This window comes from Rosa rugosa, chromosome 4 (assembly GCF_958449725.1).
Source record: "Rosa rugosa chromosome 4, drRosRugo1.1, whole genome shotgun sequence".
NCBI classification, from domain to species: domain Eukaryota; kingdom Viridiplantae; phylum Streptophyta; class Magnoliopsida; order Rosales; family Rosaceae; genus Rosa; species Rosa rugosa.
The window spans coordinates 26,380,096-26,404,681 of record NC_084823.1 but is presented as its reverse complement, the minus strand read 5'-3'; the positions used below and the strand labels follow the sequence as shown (position 1 = coordinate 26,404,681).

The window sequence follows — 24,586 nt, the reverse complement described above, 5'->3', positions numbered from 1 at the left end:
AGGTATGCTAATTTTTTCCAGGAAATGTCAAACTTTACTTTTTTGTTTCAATTTTTGTTTTTGCTTTTCTGTTACATTGGAGACTATGGTGCTTTACAATTTTTATTTTTTCTATCTACATAATTTTTTTCTTCTTCTTCTTTCATATGTGGTAGCAAGGTATGGAACACTTCCCCAGCTGAGCAAAACTGCCTCAAAGCTCAAGTCTTTCACAACTCAAGTCCTCCATTTTCAAAAAGCAAGCTTCTTTACTGCAACATTTGCAGATTGTGAAGATGAAAAACCACAAAACCCAAAGAGACCCAAGTAGATGGTACATTTTTCATGCACCATATATGTGCCATGTTTTGGAACAATATAAAGTTGGATGTCCCAAGTAGATGGGCATGCACTAGAATGCTTTTCTAGTTTAAATATTGGCTTCGATGATTGGGAAATGCACCTTTTTTCTTTTGAAGTTTGAAGTATGGTTAGATTACTCATTTGATGGTTTGTAATATTTACATTTGATGAACTACTGTTCATTTGGTAAATGACCCAATGTAATGCACAATTTAATTAAGGAATGGATATTCAAATGGTCACACAACAGATTAGATATAATGACGAATGCCCATTGTCTGAATGGCCAAAAATAGAACAGAAACACATTGCAATCATTTATATCACGCATCGGTTTTTAACAAATCAATGTCTTTTAATTTATACTCACACAACAGAAGCAATTGAACTCTGTTGTCCTAAAGTTAATCACACAACAGATATAGTCTAAGAACTGAAGTTTGAAGAGCAATCAGACAACAGACAAAATAAAAAAATGTTGTCTGACATGCTTAACATACAACGGTTGCAAACTGGCACTGTTGTCTGAAGACGCCCCTTAACTGCTGCGCAGCTGCGCGCTTGGCATCTGCCGAGCTATCACACAACAGTTATAACACATACCTGTTGTCTGTGTGTTTATCACACAACTGTGTTCCACCGTTGTCTGATCTTTCATCAGACAACGGCTCACTCTACAACGGTGGGTCTTCAAATCACACAACGGTTTTCTGCCGTTGTCTGATAACAAAATTGGTGTAGTGAATCATTGTGTTGATTTGTTGTCCTTGAGTCGGAAATGTATCGTTGGTTATTCAGGTTTGCTCACACGAGCTTGCAAAAGCTTACCAGATTTATTGTTTCAATCCGGTGCACTATTCCATAGTGTAGAGGTTATTGTGCAAGTCAGAGTAATAGTAACCGTTGTCGAAACTGAGGCTTTGTTGCTGTTGTAGCTTGGACGTAGAAGTGTACTTTGGTTTTAGTCTTCCGTTGTGTAGTGAGTGTGGTGGGTGTGTTTACTTATTGATTTGTTATTCAGTTTAATTTGTAAACTCTCTATAATGTAATATGTGACTCTAAAGAACGAGTCAGTATTGACATTGTGAGCTCGGTTTGTTTTGTTACTTGATTTAAATGAAAAAATTTCTAAGTGTTTTCTTGTGCTTGTTAAGTTATCGCATTTTAGATTTGAGTTTCTTTAAAAAATTCGGGGTGTGACAACGTGTTTTAAAAGAGAGTCTCGAGAGTATTATTTCTTTTATTGTCCTTGAGGGACTTGAGTTTCATATTTAGATTGTTAAGTTAATAAATAATGTGATTTTGTCAAGGGGTGATATGTGTTTTTCCTTTTGAGGAAAGGATGTTGAAATTTGAAAGGAATCAAGGTATGAGTTGTTTTCCTTAAATTGAAAGGGTGGTTTTCTCGTGATTAGTGTGAGTTGTTTTGATTGATGTATTTGAGTTTACTCATACAAGCTTCAAAAACTTATCGGGTTTGCTATTGTAACCCCGTGCACTATTTGATGATGTAGAAGCTAATCCTGCAGGTTAGGGTAATCGTGGTTGAAGCTAAGATCTTGTAATTGCAGCTGTACGGGTAGGAAGCTAATTTTGTGGTTTTGCTATTGTTAAAACTTCCGCTATGTAGTAAGATCTAAGGAGCATTTACTTATCAAATTGTTAATGCAACTTAATTCATAAACTTGTGTAATGTAATATATGATTCTATGGAGCAAGTATATATGTATTAACATTGTGTGTTCAGGGCATCATGCATACTTGATTTAAAAGGAAAAAAATTTCAGGTATTTTGTACTGATGGCTGAACCATCACAGCCAGTATATTTGTGAGATTTATCTTGATTTTTAATGAAGTTTAAAAATCGGGGCGTGACAACAGAGTTGGAGAACTTTGAGTATTGTGTTAGTGGACTTACGTTGAGAGGATTTTATTAGATCATAAGTCTTTTTTCTAAATTGGTGAAGATAGATAGATCAATGGTAGTTCGTTGAATATGAGGTCATATAGGATTTGAGGATTAAGGTCCTGTAAATTTCGTACATGAAATTTCTTTTTAGGATGGTGGAATAGTGTGAGCTTCCGAATTTTCAAATATGTATTTATATGCTAGTAGATATTATCTTAAGAACTTTGTTTATATGTATGTTATGTGTGTTACACACATTAGAAATAACGATTTATTGAATAAGACTATCTAGCAAATACAGGATGGTGAGAATAAACACTCTCACATAGCAAAAGTAGACACATATGTTAGCTTGATTTTATTCAATTAACCACATACACAAGTTCGCGCGCAGCTCGCTTAGCAACCAAACGATGTCTTGCTGCTTGTCCTGCAAGTTCGTGTACAATTTATATGTTCTCTAGGACCATAAGTACTCGGCTCAATGTTTTGATCCCATCTAATATGTGCCCATCAAATGCAATATGTGTCCTATCCTTCTAGAAGTGCATAAATAATTGTTTGCGCATCCATCTCCAACTCACGATAAAGAAAATCTCGTCACAACTTTAATTGTAGAACACATGATATCACTAAGATCTCAGCATATCTAGGAGTGGTAACACCAAAAAGGGGAATGGTTTTGCCACTATTTTTTTCACTTTGTCACGATGTGTGATGACATTGACACCTCCGTCTCGCTTATCAGCCACAAAAGCACCATTGAAAATCAACTTCAAGAAATCATTGGAAGGAGGTTTGCATATTTTCATATTTTCTTTTGTTCTTATTCCACTATTTGCGATGATTGTTTTATATTCATTATAGCTATGCATTATTGCTGCACTTTAAAGATCCTATTGTCATGCACCGTTTTGTTTTTATCATGCCTAACTTTTCTACAACAAAACCAAACAATTCTAACTTTTCTGTTGATAGAACCCAACTTGCATTTTCTAGAACTTTCATAAAGTTGCTTTTTCTCCGTGCATATAGATGATTCGTAGAAATATATTCTTGATTAGTTTGTTTGTACTCATATTGAAATAAGAATTCGATTCCATGTATATGTTGTTCTGACTGATGATCTACCTACTAATGAATTTATCTGTTTCCTTTAAAAAAAATCTTTTACTAGTATTCTTTGCCTAAAGTAGTAAAGGCGTATCATAAGATGGTCTTGAATGTGTACATCGTTGGAAAACAATAAATATAAAATTGTTTAGAGGTATCACAATATGGAAAATTTTACAATAAGTTAACATATGACATATATGTAATTACCATTTTTAGAACTTAGTTACTCAATGAGAACTTATATATTTTACTCTTTCAGGACCTTATTTACCTTTACATGGTCATTTTGCTAGTTACCACATGAGTTGTTGTTGGTGAAATTACGATAATTTCTCTTGAGAAACTCGTTGATAAAAGGCTGAGGCGCGGGTATCTCGATCTCTTTAAGGAGATTCAAGCCCTCTGCGGAACAATGTCGGTGCACCAGAAATCTCTTAACTTGTCCCCTCCAGGATACAACAGCCCAACAACAAGTTGTACGGCTCACACCAATCTGCACAAATTGGAGGAACCCAAAGCTCCACCAAAAGAACACCTTTCTTTGGCCAAAAAACACACAAGACACTTTGGGGAATTTTGGAAAGTAAGTTGATGGTTGATAGTAGTGTTTCGTAGTAGTATTACGTAAAGGAAAAATTTCGCAAACAGTACACCAAGTAAAGGCCACTAATAATTCTTATACATAAAGTTCCAAACCAAACATTTCGGTACACGAAATTTGAAACTTGACCCACTATCAGTACACGACGTCAATTTTTGACACCAAAATGTCCATTATGCCCTCAGTTCTTCTTTTTTTAATAATTTTTTTTTTCTGTTATTTTTTTTCCTTCGTTTTTATCTCTTTCTTCTTCCTTCTTCCGGGCTCACTCCCTCGCTTCCAACGCTGCCCTTGCCCTCCAATTGAATACCCATTCCTCCACCCGAAGACAGGTTCTGCTCTAAATTTAGTAGCTGGGTTTTTGAATTTGATTGTGATTCTTGTGTACAACTCTGAATTGTTGCATATCTTGTTCAAAGTTTGGATCTTTCTTATCTGGGCGTGTTGCTTTTAATTCGAATTAGGAGGTTTCTCTATCTGGGTCTTTGATTTTGAAGTAGGAGTTAGATTTTCCCATTGTTTTTCTCTCTCTCTCTCACTTCTTCTCACTCTAAAAACTCTCACACTCTTTCTCTCTCTACTCTCTCTCTCTCTCTCTCTCTCTCTCTCTCTCTCTACGAGACAAATTGAGGTGTAGCTGTGGCTATTGCAAATTGTGTTAAAGTTCAGGGATTTTTCCTTGTTTTTTGTCCTGGTTGAGTTTCATGGTTGTAGGTGATCAGTGCCTTTTTATGTTTCCTTTGTTGATATAGTTCCTGTTTGTACTTGTGGACAGGCCCAGTTGAGAGAGGTGACATTGCAGGAGGAAAATGATGCATATGAAAATGCTATATCAAACTGTGAAAGTAAAATACAGGAGAAGATTGAGGAAGCGGAGTTACTTAGGAGGAAGTTAGAGGTGAGATTTATGGTCCTACAGCTTATATTTGTAACTCAGCCAATATTTAGTCATGTGAAAAGTTCCCATGATGCTTGGAACTGTGTATCTGATTGGTGTGCCTTCTTCTAGTGATTGTAATTTGTAATTCAGAAGTTTAGACTTGAAAAGAAATATGTCTTATAATGTTGAGGATATGCGTTGTAGTTAAGTTTTAAGCCAATTTGTTGAAATTGATAAATATTGTTATCAGGAATTGGAGGACACTGAAAAGAATTTGAGAGATGAGCTGGAAAATGCACAAACAGCATTGGATACCAGTCGATCTCGCGGATCAGATGAAGCTGTTGGCAACTCCAAAACATCAGTTGAAACTGGAGATGACATGGAATCATCAAAGAAAGCTATACTAGACATGTTAGAGGAGAGGAAAAGAGAATTGGTTCGTTGCTCTTTCTTTTGATCTTAAGATTTTCTCACATCTTGTTCTTTTTTCAGAGTGCGTGTGCACCTGTGTAATCTTATTTTGGTGGCTGAGAAGTTAACAGAGGTGGGTGAGCTTGGGCTTCTTCTCACATGAAAACAGAGGTGGGTTTCGTGGAGCAGGAAGAAGGAAGAAGAAAGAGATAAAAACGAAGGAAAAAAAAAAATAACAGAAAAAAAAAAATTATTAAAAAAAAAAGAACTGAGGGCATAATGGATATTTTGGTGTCAAAAATTGACGTCGTGTACTGATAGTGGGTCGAGTTTCAGATTTCGTGTACCGAAATGTTTGGTTTGGAACTTTATGTATAAGAATTATTAGTGGCCCTTACTTGGTGTATTGTTTGTGAAATTTTCCCTTAAGTAAAAGCAAGGATATGTTTGAGCATGCAACAAATGATGTTATTTATAGGCTCTTAGGACACTCCCTACAATTAATAGGGTAGTAACCAAATGTCATAGGTTACAGACATTAAAAACCCAAAATAAATCATCGTGAGTTACAAATAAAATTCAAAATAAATTCTGAATTTAAACACACAAATAAATTCAGAATTTAAACACAAAATAAATTCACCCAAATTTAATTTCAATAATAAATAAAATATTAAAATGTTATAACAGTTGTCGAGGTGGTAAAATATATAAATTAACACATGTATGAGAAAAGTTTACATACCGTAAAGTTACCCATCATAATATTATTTAGGGTTTGATAAAATTTCATTCCTCAGTACGAGTAGAAGAAACTGCATTACATCATAATCATAACTAGAGATTCGATAAATATGTTAAATTATTTCAAACATATATACCTAATTCAGATACCCAAGAGCCACTTCTAGACGTTATTATCTAGCATATGGATTTTTTTGAAGGAATGTGAGTGTTAATCCATTAATGATACCATGTAGATAACATCACAAAGAATTAGCTCATGGCAAAGCTGAGCTACGACAAGATTGAGTCATTCTTCGATACCCCTAAAGTAACCTAAAATGCAATATTACCCTAAAAATGAGTCCAATAAAACAGTAACCTAACACTACTAGGGAAAGCTCCGAAACAGCTAAAAAACTATTGCAAATTACCGATAACTACAAACTCATTCAAATAATTGCCACGCGCAGAGTCCACGGGTCTTTTTTTCATGCGGTGAGCTCATAAAGTCTATGTGGACACGTGGGTAAATTCTGTTTTTTTTTACTAACAAAAATGTCCCTTAACACACATAATAGAGGAAGACAGACGAGAGAGAGAGAGAACATATCTGGATCGAGATTGAATCCGGCGAACCGAGGCAGCAACAGGTGAAGGGAGGCTGCGAAGCCGGCGAAGGGAGGCGGCAAATCCGGCGAAGCAAGGCTGCGAAGCAACCCAGCTCATTTCCCATCTTCCCCTTTTCCTCTGATTCTCTCTCTCTCTCTCTCAGTTCGTCTTCTGAAAGCCACGAACAATACGGCGGCGTTTTGATTTGCTATGACGACGGCGGCGGCGTTTGGAGCTGCGACGAAGGCGGTGCTCCGGGAGCCTAAGGTGGAGATTGGAAGGTACCAGGGGCTGAGCTCAGCAAACTCGCTCGCTCTCACCGCCGGAGGAAAACACTTCACTCTCTTCAACGCTTCGTCTCGGAGCTCCTCTCTCATTCGAGCCGTCTTTACGGTGCGATTTTGACCTCTGGTTTCTCTGTGATTTTAGGTTAATGCACTATTCATAGGGTATGGAAATGCAAACATGATTATAAGTTATTCGGTTTCCTGAGAGATTCACTCAAAATGCTCGCAAAGTTTGATTAACTTTTTTTGTTTGTTTGGGGATATTGGCTCTGGTTTGTAGTAATTTCTGGTTTGGATTGTGGTGAAGGGTTTAGACTTTAGACTGGGTTCTGTTACTGTCATTTTCGTGGTGTTGCTTTCTCTTGATTTTCAAATATGAGCGACGAGTTTCTGCATATTTCTTTTCTTTTCTCACTGACGAATGGGAGGGTTAATTAATTATAACCTCGGTTAAAATTTAAGATTTTACAGATTTTTCTTTTTGCTTGTTCTGTTTGGGTTTTATGCATATTATTTTCTGAAATCTTTCTTCATGTGTAATAGAGGAAAAGGATGTCTAATTTTTTGCTTACTGATTTTCTGCCCTGTACATGCTTGTTTTTGCTAAAGGGATTCATTGGCATCTTTAAATGATTAGCTCCTAAAAGATTGAACTCTTTTCTTGCATCCAACTTTGACATAAAGTTCCTCGATTAATCATGTAATTGTCATTGCGCATATAAGATAGTAAAAGAAGGCTCCAATTGTGTTCATTGATCAGAAAAATGATGAATGAGCTAGTATACTACTGGGGGTCAGACGACCAGTATACTACTGGGGATCAGTACACCACTGAGGGTCAGTATACTACTGGGGCTAGTATACTACTGGGGGTCAATATACTACTGAGGGTCAGTACTCCAGGAAATCCTGCTGGAGAAACTTCTTCACCATGAGAAGAGGTGAAATTCAATGCAACTTGTATGTGCAAGCAGCAAAGTCAGAAATAAATGATATATTGTTCAAGTTTCATATTGTAATATTTATAAATAGTTTTTGGAATTATTAAATAAATGAGTTGTTTCTAAGAAAAACAAAGATGAAATATAGAAATATTATTTCTTCACAATGCTACTGACATTCAGCAGTGTTAATTCACATTATCAAACTCACAAGGGCAGATTCGTAAATTACTAACCAATAGAAATAATTCAAAAAGTGAACAGTACTGCATGGGTCATGAATAGTGCCGCATGGGAATTTAAAAAAACAGGCCTGCTAATGGTAATTTATGGACTAAAAGTGTAGGTAGTGGTAATTTGCTAAAAAAACTATCCCTAATTTATTCATGAAGCTCTAAGACCACCCTACACATAGGGGCATCCCTAGGGACAAAATTAAAAATAAAAATATAAACAGACTGAGCCTATGCAAATATAGGCCCAACCCCTAAACATCCCAATAAGATGGAATGCCCATAGTGAGGCCCAATATCCCACCCTTTCACCACAATCATTGCAGAACATGCCTGGGCAATAGCCATCGCCTTCCATCGCTACCTGCACACACCGTTCTCGACCCAGACCAGCCTTGAGATGAACAACAACGCCGATTGACAACCGCCCTCTGATAGCAAAACCAAATCAAATGTCTACGTCCGCTCGACCATGAGAGAGTCACTACGATCCTAGCTAGCAACCCTTATGGCTAGGCACTTATTTGCCCCCCCTCCCCGCGCCCACCTCCCAGCCCAAGAGGGATAGCAGTGCAACATTGACGCTATGTAGGCCTGTCTGATGACAACATCGTAACGACGTGCTGTCAGACGGAGCAGAAGAAAACTTAGAGTTTGACAGTGGCAGAGCTATCCTTAGGGTTTTCAAGGATACTGATATACTCATATCTAGCTTATGGATAATCAATGTGGTTAGATAAGATGAAATAATGTTCATTAAAATACCAATGCTGGATTTAGTTAGAATCATAAAAAATAAAAAAAATAAAAAAAAACCTAGTCAAACTAACTAGGTGAAAAATCTAGTTTTTTACATAACTTTTAATTTTGTTTATCATTAAATGATTATAGAAATTTTTTTTGGACTTCTCACATAATTAACTTTTTGGGTATAATATGAAATAAAGAAACTCGAGTTTGAAAGGAAAACAAACTGAGTTTGGACTTAAAAAAAAAAAAAATTAGGAGATTGCTTCATCTTTAACAGATCCTTCAGTTCAAGGAGTCAAGGACTATATCCCTGTTTAAGGCGGAGGCTTTCTTGGTATTAAACAATATTTAGGACCAATAAAATAGAGAAACCTAAGTTCAAAAGGAAAACCAAATGAGCTTAGACTTGGAAAAGACATGTGCTATGCATAAGTTCATGCCATTCATACCAAGTTTTACTCTGACTAATGGATGCTGACCTATAACTAGTTTTCGGAAGAAAAGAATCAAGAAATCGCATAATAATGAATATTTCCTCCAAATTCAAGGATTGGATCTATATAAGGCCTTGGTTTTCTTGGGTTAATTAAACTAAAGTACATTTCTATTTCGAAAGTGAATCCTAAAGAAAGCAACCAACTTGTGCTTCACAATCCCTAGAAGCCAAAACCATCCAACGAGAAAGAGATGTCTAACGCTTCACCATTTAAAGAATTATTCATGTGGGTTAACATGCATTTGAGAACCTCAACAACAAAAAGTCAAATCAACATCATCATAACAAAGTTTTGATCCCCATAAAAGGGGCTTAAAATGTTGGTAACCCTAACTCAAGTATTTCATCAATTCTAAGTTCCAATAACATGTAAGCATGATGATGTAATCAACCATGGTAGTTTGATGAATCAATGTATCAATATGATTGATTCAAATGCAAAATTTCACAAATGATGAATTATGGATCGTTCATGCAAGTAACGTAGGAATTTTTGGAAATTTATTGAAAAAACTCATATTCCCATTACTGTATATCTATGGAAAAACAACTCATAGATGAAGTTCTCATGACAATTCGTGAATATCTCACAATAGGGGATAATTTTCAAGTATTGATTATGTTGGTCGTAGTCCAAAAGCATACTTCAACTAGTGTAAAGTCAATTTAGCCATTCTTCATAAAGTCGTTAATGTGTTGTCGGTTAAATTTTCTCGAATCGTATAATTAAGGAATAAAAGTTGTGGAAATGAAGACAAATTAAGTTTAGCGGCACACACATTTTCTCTAACACAATGTTTATTGATGATAAATCTACTAGTAGAAGATATCATCATTTAGCCGGAAAAAAATAGGACCAAACAGAGTTCGAAATTGACTCCCCCTCTCCCAATCCTCCAATAATAGAAAAAATTTAAAAGAATAAAATTTATTGAATTAGATTTGATTATATATAAAGAAAACTAATAATGAAAAAAGAAAAAGAAAAAAAAAAAAAAAAGGCTTTAAAGCCATAAAACCCATCTCCCAGTGTGTTTTGTTTGTTTTGGGTAAACCCAAGTTGGTCTTGTCTTCCAATGTCGCCTCTGAAACTGTCCTGTTTCTGATTCCAACTCTTGAACAAACGGCAGAGTCGTCTTCTTGCATGTGTTGGGCATTCATGGTATTAATCTCGCCCTACTATTTCATTCGATTAATTGCAATCCACCAGTAATGTCATTTATTGTTGAATTTTGGAATAGGGATCTCTTCTGGGTTTGATCTAATGCACTAGTTGCTTTACTTTTGATATAAAAGAGAATACAAAGAGAGACAGGAAAGGAGTAATCTTGTTGAATCTCAGGTAGTTATATCGATTTCCCCATCCACCCCGGTTAGGAATTGTTCAATTCTGCAAACATGGCCTATGATTAGGGTTAACATGTCTTTTTTATGATTAGGGTTAACAAAGTTCTAATAGAATTGTCATTGAATGTATTTATCTACTTTACAGTCCACATTTCCGTATTTTTATCATTTACATAGTTTCTGTGTTAGTAGTTTTCCTTAAACGTAACGAATCTGAGTTCTACGATGTAAGAAAGGATGTGCATCTAAGTATCAGCAGGAAATGTATGACGGATGTTTGATTTACCATTTCCTTGTTGGATGAAAGGTTGAAGCAGTAAGATGGAGAGAACATAACATATGAGAGAGGGAATAAGCGTCTCATTTGGTTTGGGACTTTAAAGCAACATCTAAGTGAGTTTGTTTCAGGTGAAAATGTTGATAGAAACTTTCCTTTCCAGTTCAATTGAAGCTGCTCTATTTTGTCTATCTAACTTTGGGTTACAAGATGTCTTATGTGATTGGATGCCTGGTGCTGAAACTTGGCAGATGTGTACAAAATGCGATGATCGTTGCAGTTGCAGAGATGCTCAACTAGCTTCAGAGGAAAAAAAGAATGCTGAGGATTCAAGCAACTTAGTTTTTCCAAGAAGCTCTTCCCAGCTGTCAGCAATTAGTTTAATGTCTGAAAGTTCTGCACCTGATCTTGTATACAAGAGGAGGAAGTTACAAGAAAACTCTGAGACCATACTTTCAGCATGTGATGTGAAATACCCAAGAACTGGTGATTGCCTTTCGTGTATACATTCTGATACTCCTTCACTTGCTGGTAAGGACCAATATGTTCATTCTCAAAAAGGGGAACTGTCAGCAACTAGTTTAATGTCTGAAAGTACCGCACCTAATCTTGTATACAAGAGGAGGAATTTACTAGAAAATTCTGTCATATCAGCATGTGATGTGAAAAACCCGAGAACTGGTGATTGCCTTTCGTTTATACATTCTGATGCTCCTTCACTTGCTGGTAAGGATCAATATGTTCATTCTCAAAAAGGGGAACTGTCAGCGATTAGTATAATGTCTGAAAGTACTGCACCTAATCTTGTATACAAGAGGAAGAAGTTACGAGACCCGAGAACTGGTGATTGCCTTTCGTTTATACATTCTGATGCTCCTTCACTTGCTGGTAAGGATCAATATGTTCATTCTCAAAAAGGGGATCAGAATGGACCATGTTTATGCAATAGAGCATCTGCTGTTATAAAATCAAAGTCTTTTCATGGGTTTTCTGTTGATGAGGAATTAATTTCTAATGAAGCACCTAAAGCTAGTGTTCCAAAAGGTTTAGAGGTAGACAGTGTAAACGATAGTTGCTCGTCATCGAAGTCAAATATGGAGAACGTTTCCACCTCCAATAAGACTGAAGTAGATGAAACCGCTGATTGCTCCTCTTCTAGTGCAATCGTTATGGAAGCTGTGGGAGATCTGTCTGAAAAGGATCTCTGCATCTCTATTCTCAGAACCCATGGGCTGCTCGGGGAAGTTCGGATAACTAGGAGCTGTGGTTCTGCTGATGACATTAATACCAGTAGCAGCAAGAGCTGTCGACGGTCATGCAAAATTTGTAATCGTTCAGAAACCGCTCTGAAAATGCTGATTTGTGATAATTGTGAAGAGGCATTTCACATGTCATGCTGCCAGCCACGAATAAAGAAGGTACCTATAGATGAATGGTTCTGTCATTCCTGCTTGAGAGAGAAACATACAATTCTAAAAGAGAGAGTTACTAGAAAATTTCCGAATATCACTAGTGTCATGAGTAGGAATGCGTCATCTAAGGATGAGGTAAATCCCATACTATTGATGCTGAGAGACACTGAGCCATATAGAACTAGTGTTCGGGTTGGCAAAGGTTTTCAAGCGGAAGTTGATGACTGGTCAGGTCCAATAAACAAGTATGTTCATTCTGTACTTCATTTCTCCGTTTCTGAAAAGTAATATTAAAAAGTATGTTTGTTCTGTACACTGCCTTTGTCCACAGTGTCTCTTCTTTTCATTCTAAATTACAGGTGAATTGGTTTGAAAAAAAAAAAAAACACCCATTTTTCATCTTTCCACATTTTTTATTAACAATCTCTCATACAAAACAAAAACAAAAAAAAAACAAAAAAATCAATCTTGCAAATTAGTTAGGCACAATAGGTTGGAAAGTTCTTGCCTATCTTTCTGTCTTTGTGCTCAATTGTATCCCACAAGCATCATGTTGGTTGGCCCGCATAAAGTTCTGTGTGGGAAACTTTGTTTCCATGCATATGTTGTAGAACAGAAATTTATTTCATCATCTTCCTTTCTCTGTATCCTTGTTTTCTTTTCACGCGTTGCAAGTTACAGCTTTTGTTATTGTCATTTGATACAGTGACGGCATTGGTGAACCGTTGGAATTACATCCTTCGGAGTATGCTAGACTGCATGTAAGGCCTTGATGTGTCTGCTAATTTGTAGTCCACATTTCCATTTGGCATGGGGGGTTTGGAAATTTCATCAAGTACTGACACATCTTTTCTTTGTAGGAGTTGAATTCCAGCAAACCCTCAAAAATTAACTCTATAAGTAACTGGATCCAATGCCGAGAAGTTGTTGATCCTGAAAATGGAATAAGATGTGGAAAGTGGCGCAGGTGATTTATCTACTCTTATATTTCTATTTAATTGGAATTCATAAGGATGCTTGGTATTTTTGGTTGGAAAATTTTCTAGTAATAAGGATTGAATTGCATGCAGTATATTGAGAAGTTACCTTGATACTGATATGAATGAATGGAAGTGATAATTGTAAATTAATCACCAGATAATCTGATCTTTTCCATTGATATTTTACAAACTGGGAGATTGAACAAAGTTGAAGCAGCCCTACTCTCCTTTGTCTAGGGGGATGGTTTGTTCAGTCTGTCTTGGGTAGTGTTTTCGGGTCTCTGTTGGGTGGGTGGGGCTTTGTGCTCTGCCTCTCGGGGTTTCTATTATTCTTGTATTTGCAGTCCGTTTCTCAGGGATGTTTGCGGTGTTTTTATGTAGTCTTGGCCTGATGATTTGAGTTGCGATGTACGAAAATCTGTGTCTCTATGAAGCTGTTTGGGTAATAACAGAGATAAAGTCATTTCTAGATTACTTCTTAAATAATTGGGCACAGATACAGAAGTCAAAAGAGTATCAGGTACAAGTCATTAAAAATGTATCAGTCTTTACAGTAGGGCACAAAAGCTTTTGGGTCATAGCTCAAATAATATGGTATGAAAGGATGAGGGTGGAGAACATATGTTCAAATTTTCATGTAAGAAAAGAAGAGAGAAATAATCGGCATGATCAATGCGAAGTACAAGAACTGGCTAAGTTCAAACACAGAAAACTGAAGATTTCAATTATTGTAACTGCAAAAAGTTGTTCTCGAAAGGTACTAAATGGTGATTAAATAAGAGGTTTAAGGTTAGAAAGAGGAGATGAACAAGAAGTCCATTTGAAGTGAATACATCGTTCAAAAGAGATTGTCCTTGAAGTGCTTAGATCATGAACTCCTCTAGTTGGGTGGCTGTGGGAACTTTTCTACGTAAATACATTGTCCAAAAGAAAAGCATTTACTTAGAGAAATCTGATTTATTTATTAGCTCTGCGTTCTTTTGAACCCTGTATAATTCCACAGTGGCAACCATCTGAGTTGATAAGTGTAAGTTGGTCGCTACAAGCTGTTAAGTATCTCTTTAAGTGTGTCGGCAGGGTTATGAAAGCTAAAGCCTGGTGGAGTTGAAGAATGTTGGCTTTTTTTTAGGTCATTTGGCAAGAGCAGAATAGGAAGATTTTCGAAGACTTTCCTGGTTTGTGTGTGGAAGAGCTTTGTGTTCAAGTGTATTTCTGGTCTGTTCTATGGGCATCAGTCACCTTAGAGTTTAGAAAATTTTCCCTTTCAGCCTTACTGCTAATTGGACAGCTGCACTAACATGATTAGTGTATTTGTTTTGAATTTTTTTAAGCTCTGAGGGCTTCTCGTTCTCTTTCGTACTTGATCTTATTTGTATAAAATAAATGTTATATTAAAAATAAAAAACACCATCGGAGTAAATAATTACTAAAAAAATTTGGATTAGTAATTTGATATGTGATGGAAACTAGTGATTTAAAGTTCTGTTATATCTATGAGATATTTAACATACTGAGATAATTTCATAAAGCAGGGCTCCTCTTTTTGAAGTTCAAACTAATGACTGGGAGTGCTTCTGCTCTGTTCTGTGGGATCCAAGCCATGCTGATTGTAATGTGCCTCAGGTATTCATATCATTTGCAGTCGTCATATGTCTATATTATATAGTTGTAGTTCAATATTCATGTCATATTATGAAGCTCTTATACGAAGAAGCACACTCACCTGCACACACATCTCTGCCTCTTCAGGATTAGGGACTTCTGTGTAGTTAAAGAAAAAATATATATTTAACAAATAAATAGATGGTATAAAGAAATTCACTTTTGTATTGTTGTCAAATAAGTTTTATGTTGCGTTGCTTACACATCCATTTTATTTTGTTATCCCTATCATGCTATTTATTTATTTATTTATTTATTTTTTTCGTGTTGTTGGTATTGGAATTTTATTATTTTTATCTAATTTAATCTCTTCTCGTTTGTGTTTGCCTCAGGAATTGGAAACAGATCAAGTTCTAAAGCAACTGAAGTATGTTGAGACGGTATGTTTTAGTCACTTCCACTAAACTTCATTGCCAGATAACTCTGCCCCTTTTTCCGATGCACCCAACATATTTTAATGGTATGAGCTAATTTTAACACATTACCAGTGCAGTTATGGTTGCTCTCTTGGTTCAAATATCTCTTTTTCTGTACTAAATTATATTCTTATTGTTCCTGGTCTATCTTTCGTATAAACCAAGTTTATTATTGTTATCAATTATGCAACAAAGTCATTACTGAAGAGATAATAAATTTGAGATAATTTATTTTCCTTCCCCATCGATAAGATAGGCAACTGAATACTGAATGCAGAACAAAGAAAAATGTAAAAAAAATGACACATGAGTGCATGACATCATATGCAACTGAAAGAAAATACACATTGCCGTGTATTGATATGATACGATGACTAAGTTGTGTCCCAAAGAAGAGAAAATATTTGTCCTCCTGTACTTACCTTTGGATACCCAGTCTGACCAGCAAGCATTTGGAGTAGATTCTCCATAAACCATTTGAAGATATGGGAAAAGCTTTCAATGGAATAATAAACCACATAGCGAAATTAAAAGAATTTTTTATCTTTAAGTGTGGCTATATGAAGAGTCAATGGTCAGTACATTTGTGGTAGTGAATTTCTCGCATATCTAATACATTTATGTAATGCTGCATGGTTTGAAGTTCATTTGTTTATATCCAAAGAAGATTCTGCAACATCCGTTCTATATCTCAGTTTGTTTGCTTTGTACTTTCTTGCTGATTTTTATTCCTCAAATGGTTTGCAGCTAAGGCCCCGGCTATCTGCTCAACAGCATAATTTGGGTCGCGCCAACAGCACTGGTGATTTACAAAACCGCAGAATAGATACAAAAAGTATACAAACTCTCTGATATGGTGAGAACTCCTTGAGAGCATTCAAAACCTGCCTTGTGTTTGTACATTCATTTCATATATATATCAAATGGAGCTGGCTTTCACCACAGTTAACTGGACTAAAAAATTTTGTAGTCAAAGTACAATGGCTTATGCGCCTCCGCCCTTTTTTGTGTTGTTTGATATTCATCTTTTAGTGAGCAAACTATATGTGCAGTAGTAGATAGTGACAGAGAACAATGGAATGAAAAATCGTGCTTGAGGAATTCAAAATTGAATGCAGTATACTCTGCATGGCTGCATCCAGGTGACCCAACAACAATAAACAGATAAAATTGACTGGTAGAGGGGTAGTGTGTGGTAGACTAGTAGTCTTGCTTTTCTTGAAAAAATATTGAGGCTTGTCTGGACTAACCAGATATTTTCAAGGAGACCAGTGCGGCAGTACCTGCAATTGCCTCATTTTTATTCTCATTTTCTTTTCGTTTCTAGTCTAATGAGTCATTGAGGGGCAAAAAAATTAGAAGAATCTAACCACAGGTGGATGGTTTTCAACAAACCCATTAATAGTGCAGCTTTAGCTAAGCAAGGATGGAAATCCTAATGAACTTGAACAACTGGTGGATGCAACTTGTTGGAGATGTTTGTAAGCCTCTCGTCCTGGCGAATTGATATCTAAGATGGATTGTAGGGGAATTATTATTATTATTTTTGAATGAATGATCCTTCTTCTGTCTAGGCAAGATATTGAAAATTTAGATCATCCTTTTGTTCAACCCCTTGTCAGGGAGTTCTGAAGATGTTCTAATCTTCCTAGACACCCTAATCATTCTTATAAGCTTGTTCATGAAGTTGCTCTCTTAAGTTATAGAAAGATCAATTTGTCCAGCACCAATATTATTTTATGTTTTGTTGCGATTTGTTCCAGCCATTCTATAGACATGTTGATACTTGTAGAGGGAAATGGTCGTAGTGTGTGGAACTAGGACCTGTAACTTTGAGTGCTAATTAACCTAGTACTTTCCTCGGAGCAATTTGGCAATAAACTCAGTAGTTAGAAGCACTTTTGAAACCCCAGACATTCACTAGGATACTAATAGCAACATTCAAGCAACATTTGTAGTTCTGCGGAAACGCAATAATATGCTTTTAGAGTGCCAAAGCCAGTCACAATTCTAAAACAGCTGTACATCGTATTATTGGTCTTGGTGGCACAAGGCAGACAATAGCTACTCACTTGTGTTGGAAGGCATACCAAGAGTTCATTTTCTAACTACTATATTTATATGCGCATATATTTCATACATTGCAACAGAGATATCATAAACCAAAGGCTCTTGATTGAAGCTCCAAAACTTCTTGCGAACATTCGCCTTCAGCAGGCCCCTGCTTTCCCTGCAAGTTCAGGCTAGCCACTATTCAAACAGTATACAACATTTTAACAAAAGTACTACACTATGCCGTTATGAAAGCATATGGAGTTGGTTTCTCTCTTTAAGCTGTTAAAAAGCATTATCACTACAAGTAACATGGCATGGGTAGAGTATTTTTATATTGCTATCATTGTCACTTGGTTTAGCTTTACTCAAAATCATTTTCAAAATTCTCATACTCTGATAACATACAAAAAGAAAAATGGTGTGAATGAAGTCTCTGACCAATAAAAAAATAAATCATATTGCTCAAATCATTTATTTATTCTTAAGATACCTTTGACCTAATTCTATTATGTTTGTTACTCTTTTAACCCTAGGTTTGGGAAGAATGGCATAACTCATTCACTTGGTCAAACAATGATATTCTACTGTAAAAGTCAGCTGTCCAAAGATTTGTGGATTTTACTAATTTCCTGAGAAAGTATAAGGGAACAATAACAACTAATCAAGCAGAACAAGAATGAGAAAAAAAAAAAGAGAAAGTAATCTACAACACGATAAGTTTCCTGAGACAGAGGGGCTTCAGAGAAGCATACCATGTGCTCTCTCGACTTTGTTTCATGAAGAAATTGCTCCACTATGCCTTCACCACTAAGAATTTTTGCTCCTTGTCCTGGAGCATCCACTGACCCAACAGCTTCTTCATCAACCAGAACTGCATGTATACTATTGGTTTCTGTCTTGATGTCTGGAACCTGCGCATAATGATAACGAGCTAGTTTCATAACCTAAATACTGAACCCAGGAAAAGGACTGAATATATAATGTACAAACTTTATTATTTGATGGGTAAGGGATTAAGAAAGTCTATATAAGCTGGGGTTTAATGGGCAAACCCCAGCTGTTTTTTCTTTTCACCCATGCAAATATAAGTTACCAATTTCATTGAATGGGGAGGGATTAAGCAAGTCTATATCGCCTCACATCACAGAGAAGGGTGATACAACCATCAGTGTAAAACAGGGAGTATCATCAGCTGGGGTTTCTAACTTCTCTACTATGGGCAAAAATTTGATCAGTTAATCCCTACTGCAGATTAAGAAATAGTGTCCCTACGTGATAATTGGCTTGAATGTAATCAATACCATCCCTGAACAGCTGAGAAGTATAAAATCCATGTAAATTTTTCATACACTGCAATGACTAACAGATGTCTATTTACCTCGAACATTGCTTCTGTAAGAATATTCTCCAATATGGCTCTCAAACCTCGAGCACCGGTGTTCTTTGCCATTGCCTTCCTTGCAATCAATCTCAGTGCATTGTCAGTAAAATGTAATTTGACCTGAAAAATGTCATACAAAATAAGAAGTTACACACTCAGATTGTCAAGTCTTGCAGGAAAAAAGAAAACAAACAACTAATGGAAGATATGGAAATGAAATTTTTGTGACTGCAAGATGCAATGGTTCAAAAGCTTACATTGTTCATGTCAAACATCATCTTGTACTGTTTACCAAGAGCATTTTTAGGTTCTGTGAGGACCTAAGACAAAATATAAAAATCTTTCAATATCATTAATAACAAGTAAAAGTAAAATTGCAGTCAACTATACCTTGTTAATTTCTACTATCAAGGAGTAGGAATTTTTATCTTCTAGTTTTAAAATGACTGACAAAATATAATTTTTAATATTAATTTTTATTTCATTCTACTAAAAATGGGAGTAGGCATCGTATTCAGTACTTGTATACATAGAAGAACATTGAGCATACATAGAAGTAGTACAATAAATAACAACTAAAAAATAAGATGACAATAATCGGATTAAAGCTCATAATTGTTAGTCTGTTAGTGGAATTATGTCCTAGAGCTTTTAACAAGGCCACCCATAGTTTGTCAGGCTGCATCGAGTCTACAATGGCCACTCTTGGTTGGAGGTTAAGCCTCCTCAACTCACTTCAATTCGCCAGTTATTATTAAAATTCATCTTTCCATTCAAAAAAAAGAAAAGAAAAGAAACAATAGGATTAGATACTATAGAAAACATAAGCACACCTGAACAAGTTGATCCTCGTTTAAAGATGACAAACTCACTAAAATAGGAAAGCGCCCAACAAATTCAGGTATCAGGCCATAAGCAATAAGATCTCCACTTTCTACCTACAGTACATTGGAATTATTAAAATCCAGTGCAAAAGCAATTAGAATATAAATGTGTGGAAGATAAAGAAGGAAATCTCAAGTGAAGAAATTGATAATGCACAGCCCCAGAACGAACAGCCATAAAGTAATGATGGAATATACAATTTCATAGACTATGCTGAGTTTTCGTTCTCACAGATTCCAACAAGGATGATGTCACTATGGCGTCGGTCAATCCACTGGACCTCATGTTTGCACGAACTGGTGCTCCAAATCCAATGGAAGAATCTTGGTGTCTGGAAGAAGAAAAGATTTGCACCTCTGAAGCTCCTTCAAAGTAGAAATATGCAATCAAATAATTTCTGAGTGCATTACCTTTCTGAAATAGTCTTCTCCAAACCAACAAAAGCCCCTCCACATATGAAAAGGATATCCTTTGTATCCATCTGCCAAAATTCAGAATAAAGTAAATGGATGTACTGGAATGGGATGCCGACATTTTTGAACACTGACTCTTGCAGTAGTCAGACTTCCAAGTCCAAAATGTATGATTAAATGAACAGTATCAAACTTTCTGTTTCACAGGAGGATTAGGGGAGCGTGATAACCACTCCCCTGAAAAAACCCTCTAAAATGAGGATGTAGCAGAAATGAGCAGATACATTAAATACCTGTATACTATCACCACGAGGATGCTTCCGAGCTCCTTTATCAGGAACATTAACTACCTGAGGGGTCAGCGAAAAAAAAGGAAATAACTTTAATAGTTTAATTTTGAAGAGAAGAGAATATGATTCCTATATAATGAGTTCACAACCTGAGGACCATATGAGAGCATCATAACTGATGTCTCTGAACGATATTTAAGTAAAAATCATTATCAGCAATCACATACAATACTAAAGGTAGTATTGTAATTTTCCCTGCATTTCTTCAGGATATTCAAAATTTAGAAGAACTAATCGAGGGGGCCCTAGACCAGTTGAAAAGAGCCCGGGCCCGCTCACAGAAATTAGAAATGTATCATATGTGTTTTGCTCAATGCATATGCAGATGCAATCTATTCCAATGGTATGATATCAAATTAACACAAATGGTATCATTACAAAGACTTCTACATACAGACTTCTGCACTGAAATAATAAACTAGAGGTCCATTTAATGACAGATGTTAAGATCATTACAGAGCTGGAGGACTACATAAAAACTGAAAATGAAATATGCAGCTCAAGTTTTACTGCAAGAAGGTATTTTACAAAGGAGACTTGCCCCTTATCAGCCATATTGTTAGACTGGAGAACTGTAGTGTCTTAAAAAATTAGTTTTTTAGCTCTTTTGTTCTTGTTGTTCATCGCCTAGGTTTTTATGAGGACTTCTTGTCCTCAGTTGTTCTGTGTTTCTTTGGCTCCAAAGAAAAAAAAAAAAAAGCCAGAGAGAGAGAGAGACTTGCAAGTCTCAAATGAGTACAAAGTAGATACTTCAAATTTACAGACTCAATAGCGCACAAGTATTAGTATAGGCAATACCACAAACTAATACCACTGGAGAAACAAGAAATTCCACTATAAGCATGCAGGAATGCTTCAATTGTGCAGTTCTTTAAAGTAGAAAAAGAAAGTATTTGGTAAAGTATCCATAGTAGTATTATACAAATTACAAGAATGATTGCCACTGTGGATCAATTAAGAAAACAAAAACGACTGCTTTCTAGATTTATGGCAGTTATAAATAAACTTAATCTAAGAAGGTACAACAGGAATTAAGCTAGCAATCCCTTCATGTTTATGTTCACAAGTGATAGTGGAACAGGGATAATGCTGACAGATTAACTTAAACTATAGATGGTTTGCTTACGGTTCCTTCCAACATTTTCAGCAATGCCTGTTGGACGCCCTCTCCAGACACATCTCGGCCAATATTTAAGCCCTCAGCCTGTAAAAAGAGCACCTGTATTATTATAATTGAGGAAAAAAATGACAAAATCATTTGATTTAATCCTTATCTTTTTACCAGACCTTCTTTATTATCTTATCAACTTCATCAATGTAGACAATCCCTTTCTGAGCTGCTTCCACATCAAACTCAGCTTCCTAAACAAATTGAAATAATCAGATTGTATTATAGTTAGAAGATCACAGAGGTAGAAATATACATTTTCAATGATTGTATAAGAAACACATGAGATCATCAACCATACCGTAAGAAGTCTATACAATATTGATTCCACATCTTCTCCAACATAACCTGCCTGCATATAGGGGGGAGAAAGAGAGAATCAGGGAACCTTTCCATGCAACAGAACTAGTATGAAATACAGCCCTTATCAGGTCATCAACGCAAGAATGAAATTTCAAGATCATGAGAACAGTAAAGCATGATTTTAAATGTTTCTTGCATTAAATCAGTGTACTAAAATCACCTAAGCTTGAAGTCCTTTTGCTGTCTAAATACTAACAATTTCCTTTTCCCCTTTAATTTTCTTGCTTACTCCACAAGTCTCTTTCAAGTTGGTACAATTATGGTAATGAAAAAGGAACTTTAAATCCAGTACTTTTGATCCCACAAGGGATACTTCTAAAGTTTACTTTGAATGACAGTGAGTACAAAGTGTAGGAGCGCTAAGTGAGCCAATGCTTTAGAGCTCTTTAGTACATCCGGTAGAACACGGAAAAAGCTTGTGTGGTGGGTCACAGGAGCCTTCACGAACACACACACATCATTAATTAGAGAGGCGATAACCTTTTAAGCGTGAGAGAAACACGAGTAACAGAAGCAGATGTTTGGATTTTTATATGAGATCCTTCTAAATCTATGTCTGCCTGTATGATCTATCCTCATTTGTACATTCTAATACTCAAACACTGATTCCCCTTTGTCAATTACAAAGGATACAAGATTCCCAACAACATTTAATGCTTCTTTTTCAGGGAAATGATAGCCGTAAAAATAATAGGATGAAGCTGAGAACATCATTTGCAAAATAATATTGAACAGTGCAACTTGCCTGTGTTAATGTTGTTGCATCAGCAATGGCAAACGGAACATTCACAACACGGGCTAGTGTTTTTGCAAGTAAAGTCTTCCCTATCCTTGGTCGAAATAAAAAATAATAATAATAAATGAGGATAAAATTCTATGTAAAACTGGAACTTGTCACAAAAATAATGGTGATTCTACCTGAACCAGTGGGACCCATTAATAATACATTGCTCTTCTCCAACTCAACAGAATCAGTATCAACACTGTGAGGTTTACAATCAACTGAATCTACACCAGACCTGGTATTCCGATAGCAAAGTCAGGTGGACATCCATCTCAACAATAACGATATCCAAGTTCGAACTAACCTTCTCTGTTGGGAAGAATGCCGTATTCTTTTGTAGTGGTTATAAACCGCAACCGAAAGCACCTGTCAAAAAGACGCAGCAGCATGCATTGCATTAGAATGAAGAATGAAAAATGAACACTAACGTATACCAAAGTCTGAAAATCCAAACCTTTTTGGCTCTTTCTTGGCCGATAACAAAGTCATCAAGAGCCTTACGTATCTCCTTGGGAGTCAAGAGGTCTTTCTGGCCGGAACCGGAATCGGAATGGGAAGTGGAATGATGAGTGGGCGGCGCCTTAAGCCTACCAATCTCGACGAAAGTGCCTTGCAAAGGGAGGAGCTTGGATGGCCTGAAATAGAAGGCGGTGTTGCAATTGGGGCACAGATTCACGGCCTGGTAAACCCCCGTCTCTCGGCCCGTAATCGACAGCGGTCGGGTCGAGAACAGGACCGCCATTTGCTTCGAGCATCGGGGACAGTTCACGTCCGCCCTTATGTTCTCGTACTCTCCTCCTCCTCCTCCGACTTCGCTGCACTTGTGCCGCCGCCGCTGCTGCTGGGGTTGTGCTGCTTCTGCACCACCACAACTAGCAGCGACAGCAACTCTTCCGGATACGGGGATTCTGGTGGTTGCGGTGGCGCTTGTGCCGGCGGCGGCGGCGATTAGTCGTGTGAGGGAGGACCTGGTGCTCAATCTGAGAGTGTGAAACATTGTCTATAGAGAGTGTAGGATGATTCTGACGATGAGTCGGTCATTGAATGAATGAATCAACAGTGGTGGGTCACCTCTCGCACACTCCTCCACTTTTACACTGTACTGGGATCTTCTGCTCTCGCATACTAATATCCCCGTTTCTCCATGCTATTGAATCTGAACCGTTCAGAAAAGATAGAGCGACAAAGTCTCGTTTTCTTTAGTAGGATCAACCGATCAACTACTTAAAAAGGTGAAAATAATTAAATTTAAACTGTTTTTCATTCCAAAGATACCCCTCAACGGGGCAAGGATACATCATTTTAAAGGAGTTAGGAATGAGTCCCGACACAGGGTTGGGCAAAGAGGCTTGAAAATTGGCTTGGACCGACCGGTTCAATCAGTTCTGGTCTAATTTTTTTTTTTTTTTGGTTAATTTAATAAATTTGTCTGGGTTGAGATCGAATCGAGTTAGACCCGGTTCAATTCCTGTCCTCCATTTTACAAAAAGAAAAAATTTTCAAAGGGCCCGATTTTTTTTTTTTCCTTCCTTCTCTTCTACTTCTCTCTAGACGTTTCCCTTCTCATTCTTTGTTTTTTCCTTCTCTTCTTCTTCCTCCCTCCCTATCAAATCAACAACGCCCTTCCTCTCCTAAACCCTTCTCTCACTTCTCTTCTTGAACCACCACCACTACTTCCTTTGAGCCCTCATTGCAATTATGCACCCAAAAACCCCCCTTTTGGACTCCCGAACAACCTCATCGCTTCTTAAACTCATCGAAAAAAAACCCTGGGAGTGGGATTCTGGA

The 24,586-nt window shown here is 36.7% G+C and overlaps 3 protein-coding genes across 3 annotated transcripts; 2 read left to right on the top strand and 1 right to left on the bottom strand.

Moving 5' to 3' along the window:
* Positions 1-2,969: 2,969 nt before the first annotated feature.
* Positions 2,970-5,365, top strand: LOC133744559 (uncharacterized). Its single transcript, XM_062172651.1, has 4 exons — positions 2,970-3,048; positions 4,722-4,867; positions 5,100-5,288; positions 5,345-5,365. The coding sequence occupies exons 1-4, from the start codon at positions 2,970-2,972 to the stop codon at positions 5,363-5,365; spliced, it is 435 nt and encodes a 144-aa protein (XP_062028635.1).
* Positions 5,366-10,350: 4,985 nt separating this feature from the next.
* LOC133744905 (uncharacterized) lies at positions 10,351-16,439 on the top strand. The gene is made up of 7 exons (XM_062172931.1): positions 10,351-10,467; positions 11,181-12,586; positions 13,048-13,102; positions 13,202-13,308; positions 14,854-14,944; positions 15,316-15,363; positions 16,147-16,439. Exons 1-7 carry the CDS (start codon positions 10,450-10,452, stop codon positions 16,249-16,251), a joined length of 1,830 nt encoding a protein of 609 aa, XP_062028915.1. The 5' UTR covers positions 10,351-10,449; the 3' UTR covers positions 16,252-16,439.
* A 911-nt stretch (positions 16,440-17,350) lies between these two features.
* LOC133745422 (CLP protease regulatory subunit CLPX2, mitochondrial-like) lies at positions 17,351-23,950 on the bottom strand. The gene is made up of 15 exons (XM_062173484.1): positions 23,253-23,950; positions 23,103-23,164; positions 22,933-23,033; positions 22,756-22,839; positions 21,953-21,999; positions 21,771-21,845; positions 21,610-21,687; positions 20,427-20,483; positions 20,131-20,201; positions 19,952-20,051; positions 19,669-19,773; positions 19,093-19,155; positions 18,833-18,955; positions 18,207-18,365; positions 17,351-17,629 (listed from the first exon to the last, which is right to left on the bottom strand). The coding sequence occupies exons 1-15, from the start codon at positions 23,793-23,795 to the stop codon at positions 17,555-17,557; spliced, it is 1,743 nt and encodes a 580-aa protein (XP_062029468.1). The 5' UTR covers positions 23,796-23,950; the 3' UTR covers positions 17,351-17,554.
* Positions 23,951-24,586: the final 636 nt, after the last annotated feature.

Excerpts from the sequence above, each read along its gene's own strand:
- LOC133744905 (XM_062172931.1), top strand. Across the intron at positions 12,587-13,047 it reads TGGTCAGGTCCAATAAACAA|TGACGGCATTGGTGAACCGT; the intron begins GTATGTTCATTC and ends CATTTGATACAG. Across the intron at positions 13,103-13,201 it reads CGGAGTATGCTAGACTGCAT|GAGTTGAATTCCAGCAAACC; the intron begins GTAAGGCCTTGA and ends TTTTCTTTGTAG.
- LOC133744559 (XM_062172651.1), top strand. The coding sequence starts at position 2,970 with ATGACATTGACACCTCCGTCTCGCTTATCAGCCACAAAAGCACCATTG. Across the intron at positions 3,049-4,721 it reads CAAGAAATCATTGGAAGGAG|TTCCTGTTTGTACTTGTGGA; the intron begins GTTTGCATATTT and ends TTGTTGATATAG. Across the intron at positions 4,868-5,099 it reads TACTTAGGAGGAAGTTAGAG|GAATTGGAGGACACTGAAAA; the intron begins GTGAGATTTATG and ends TATTGTTATCAG.
- LOC133745422 (XM_062173484.1), bottom strand. The coding sequence starts at position 23,795 with ATGTTTCACACTCTCAGATTGAGCACCAGGTCCTCCCTCACACGACTA. Across the intron at positions 23,165-23,252 it reads GCCAAGAAAGAGCCAAAAAG|GTGCTTTCGGTTGCGGTTTA; the intron begins GTTTGGATTTTC and ends TCTTTTTGACAG. Across the intron at positions 21,688-21,770 it reads TTGATAAGATAATAAAGAAG|GCTGAGGGCTTAAATATTGG; the intron begins GTCTGGTAAAAA and ends CTCTTTTTACAG.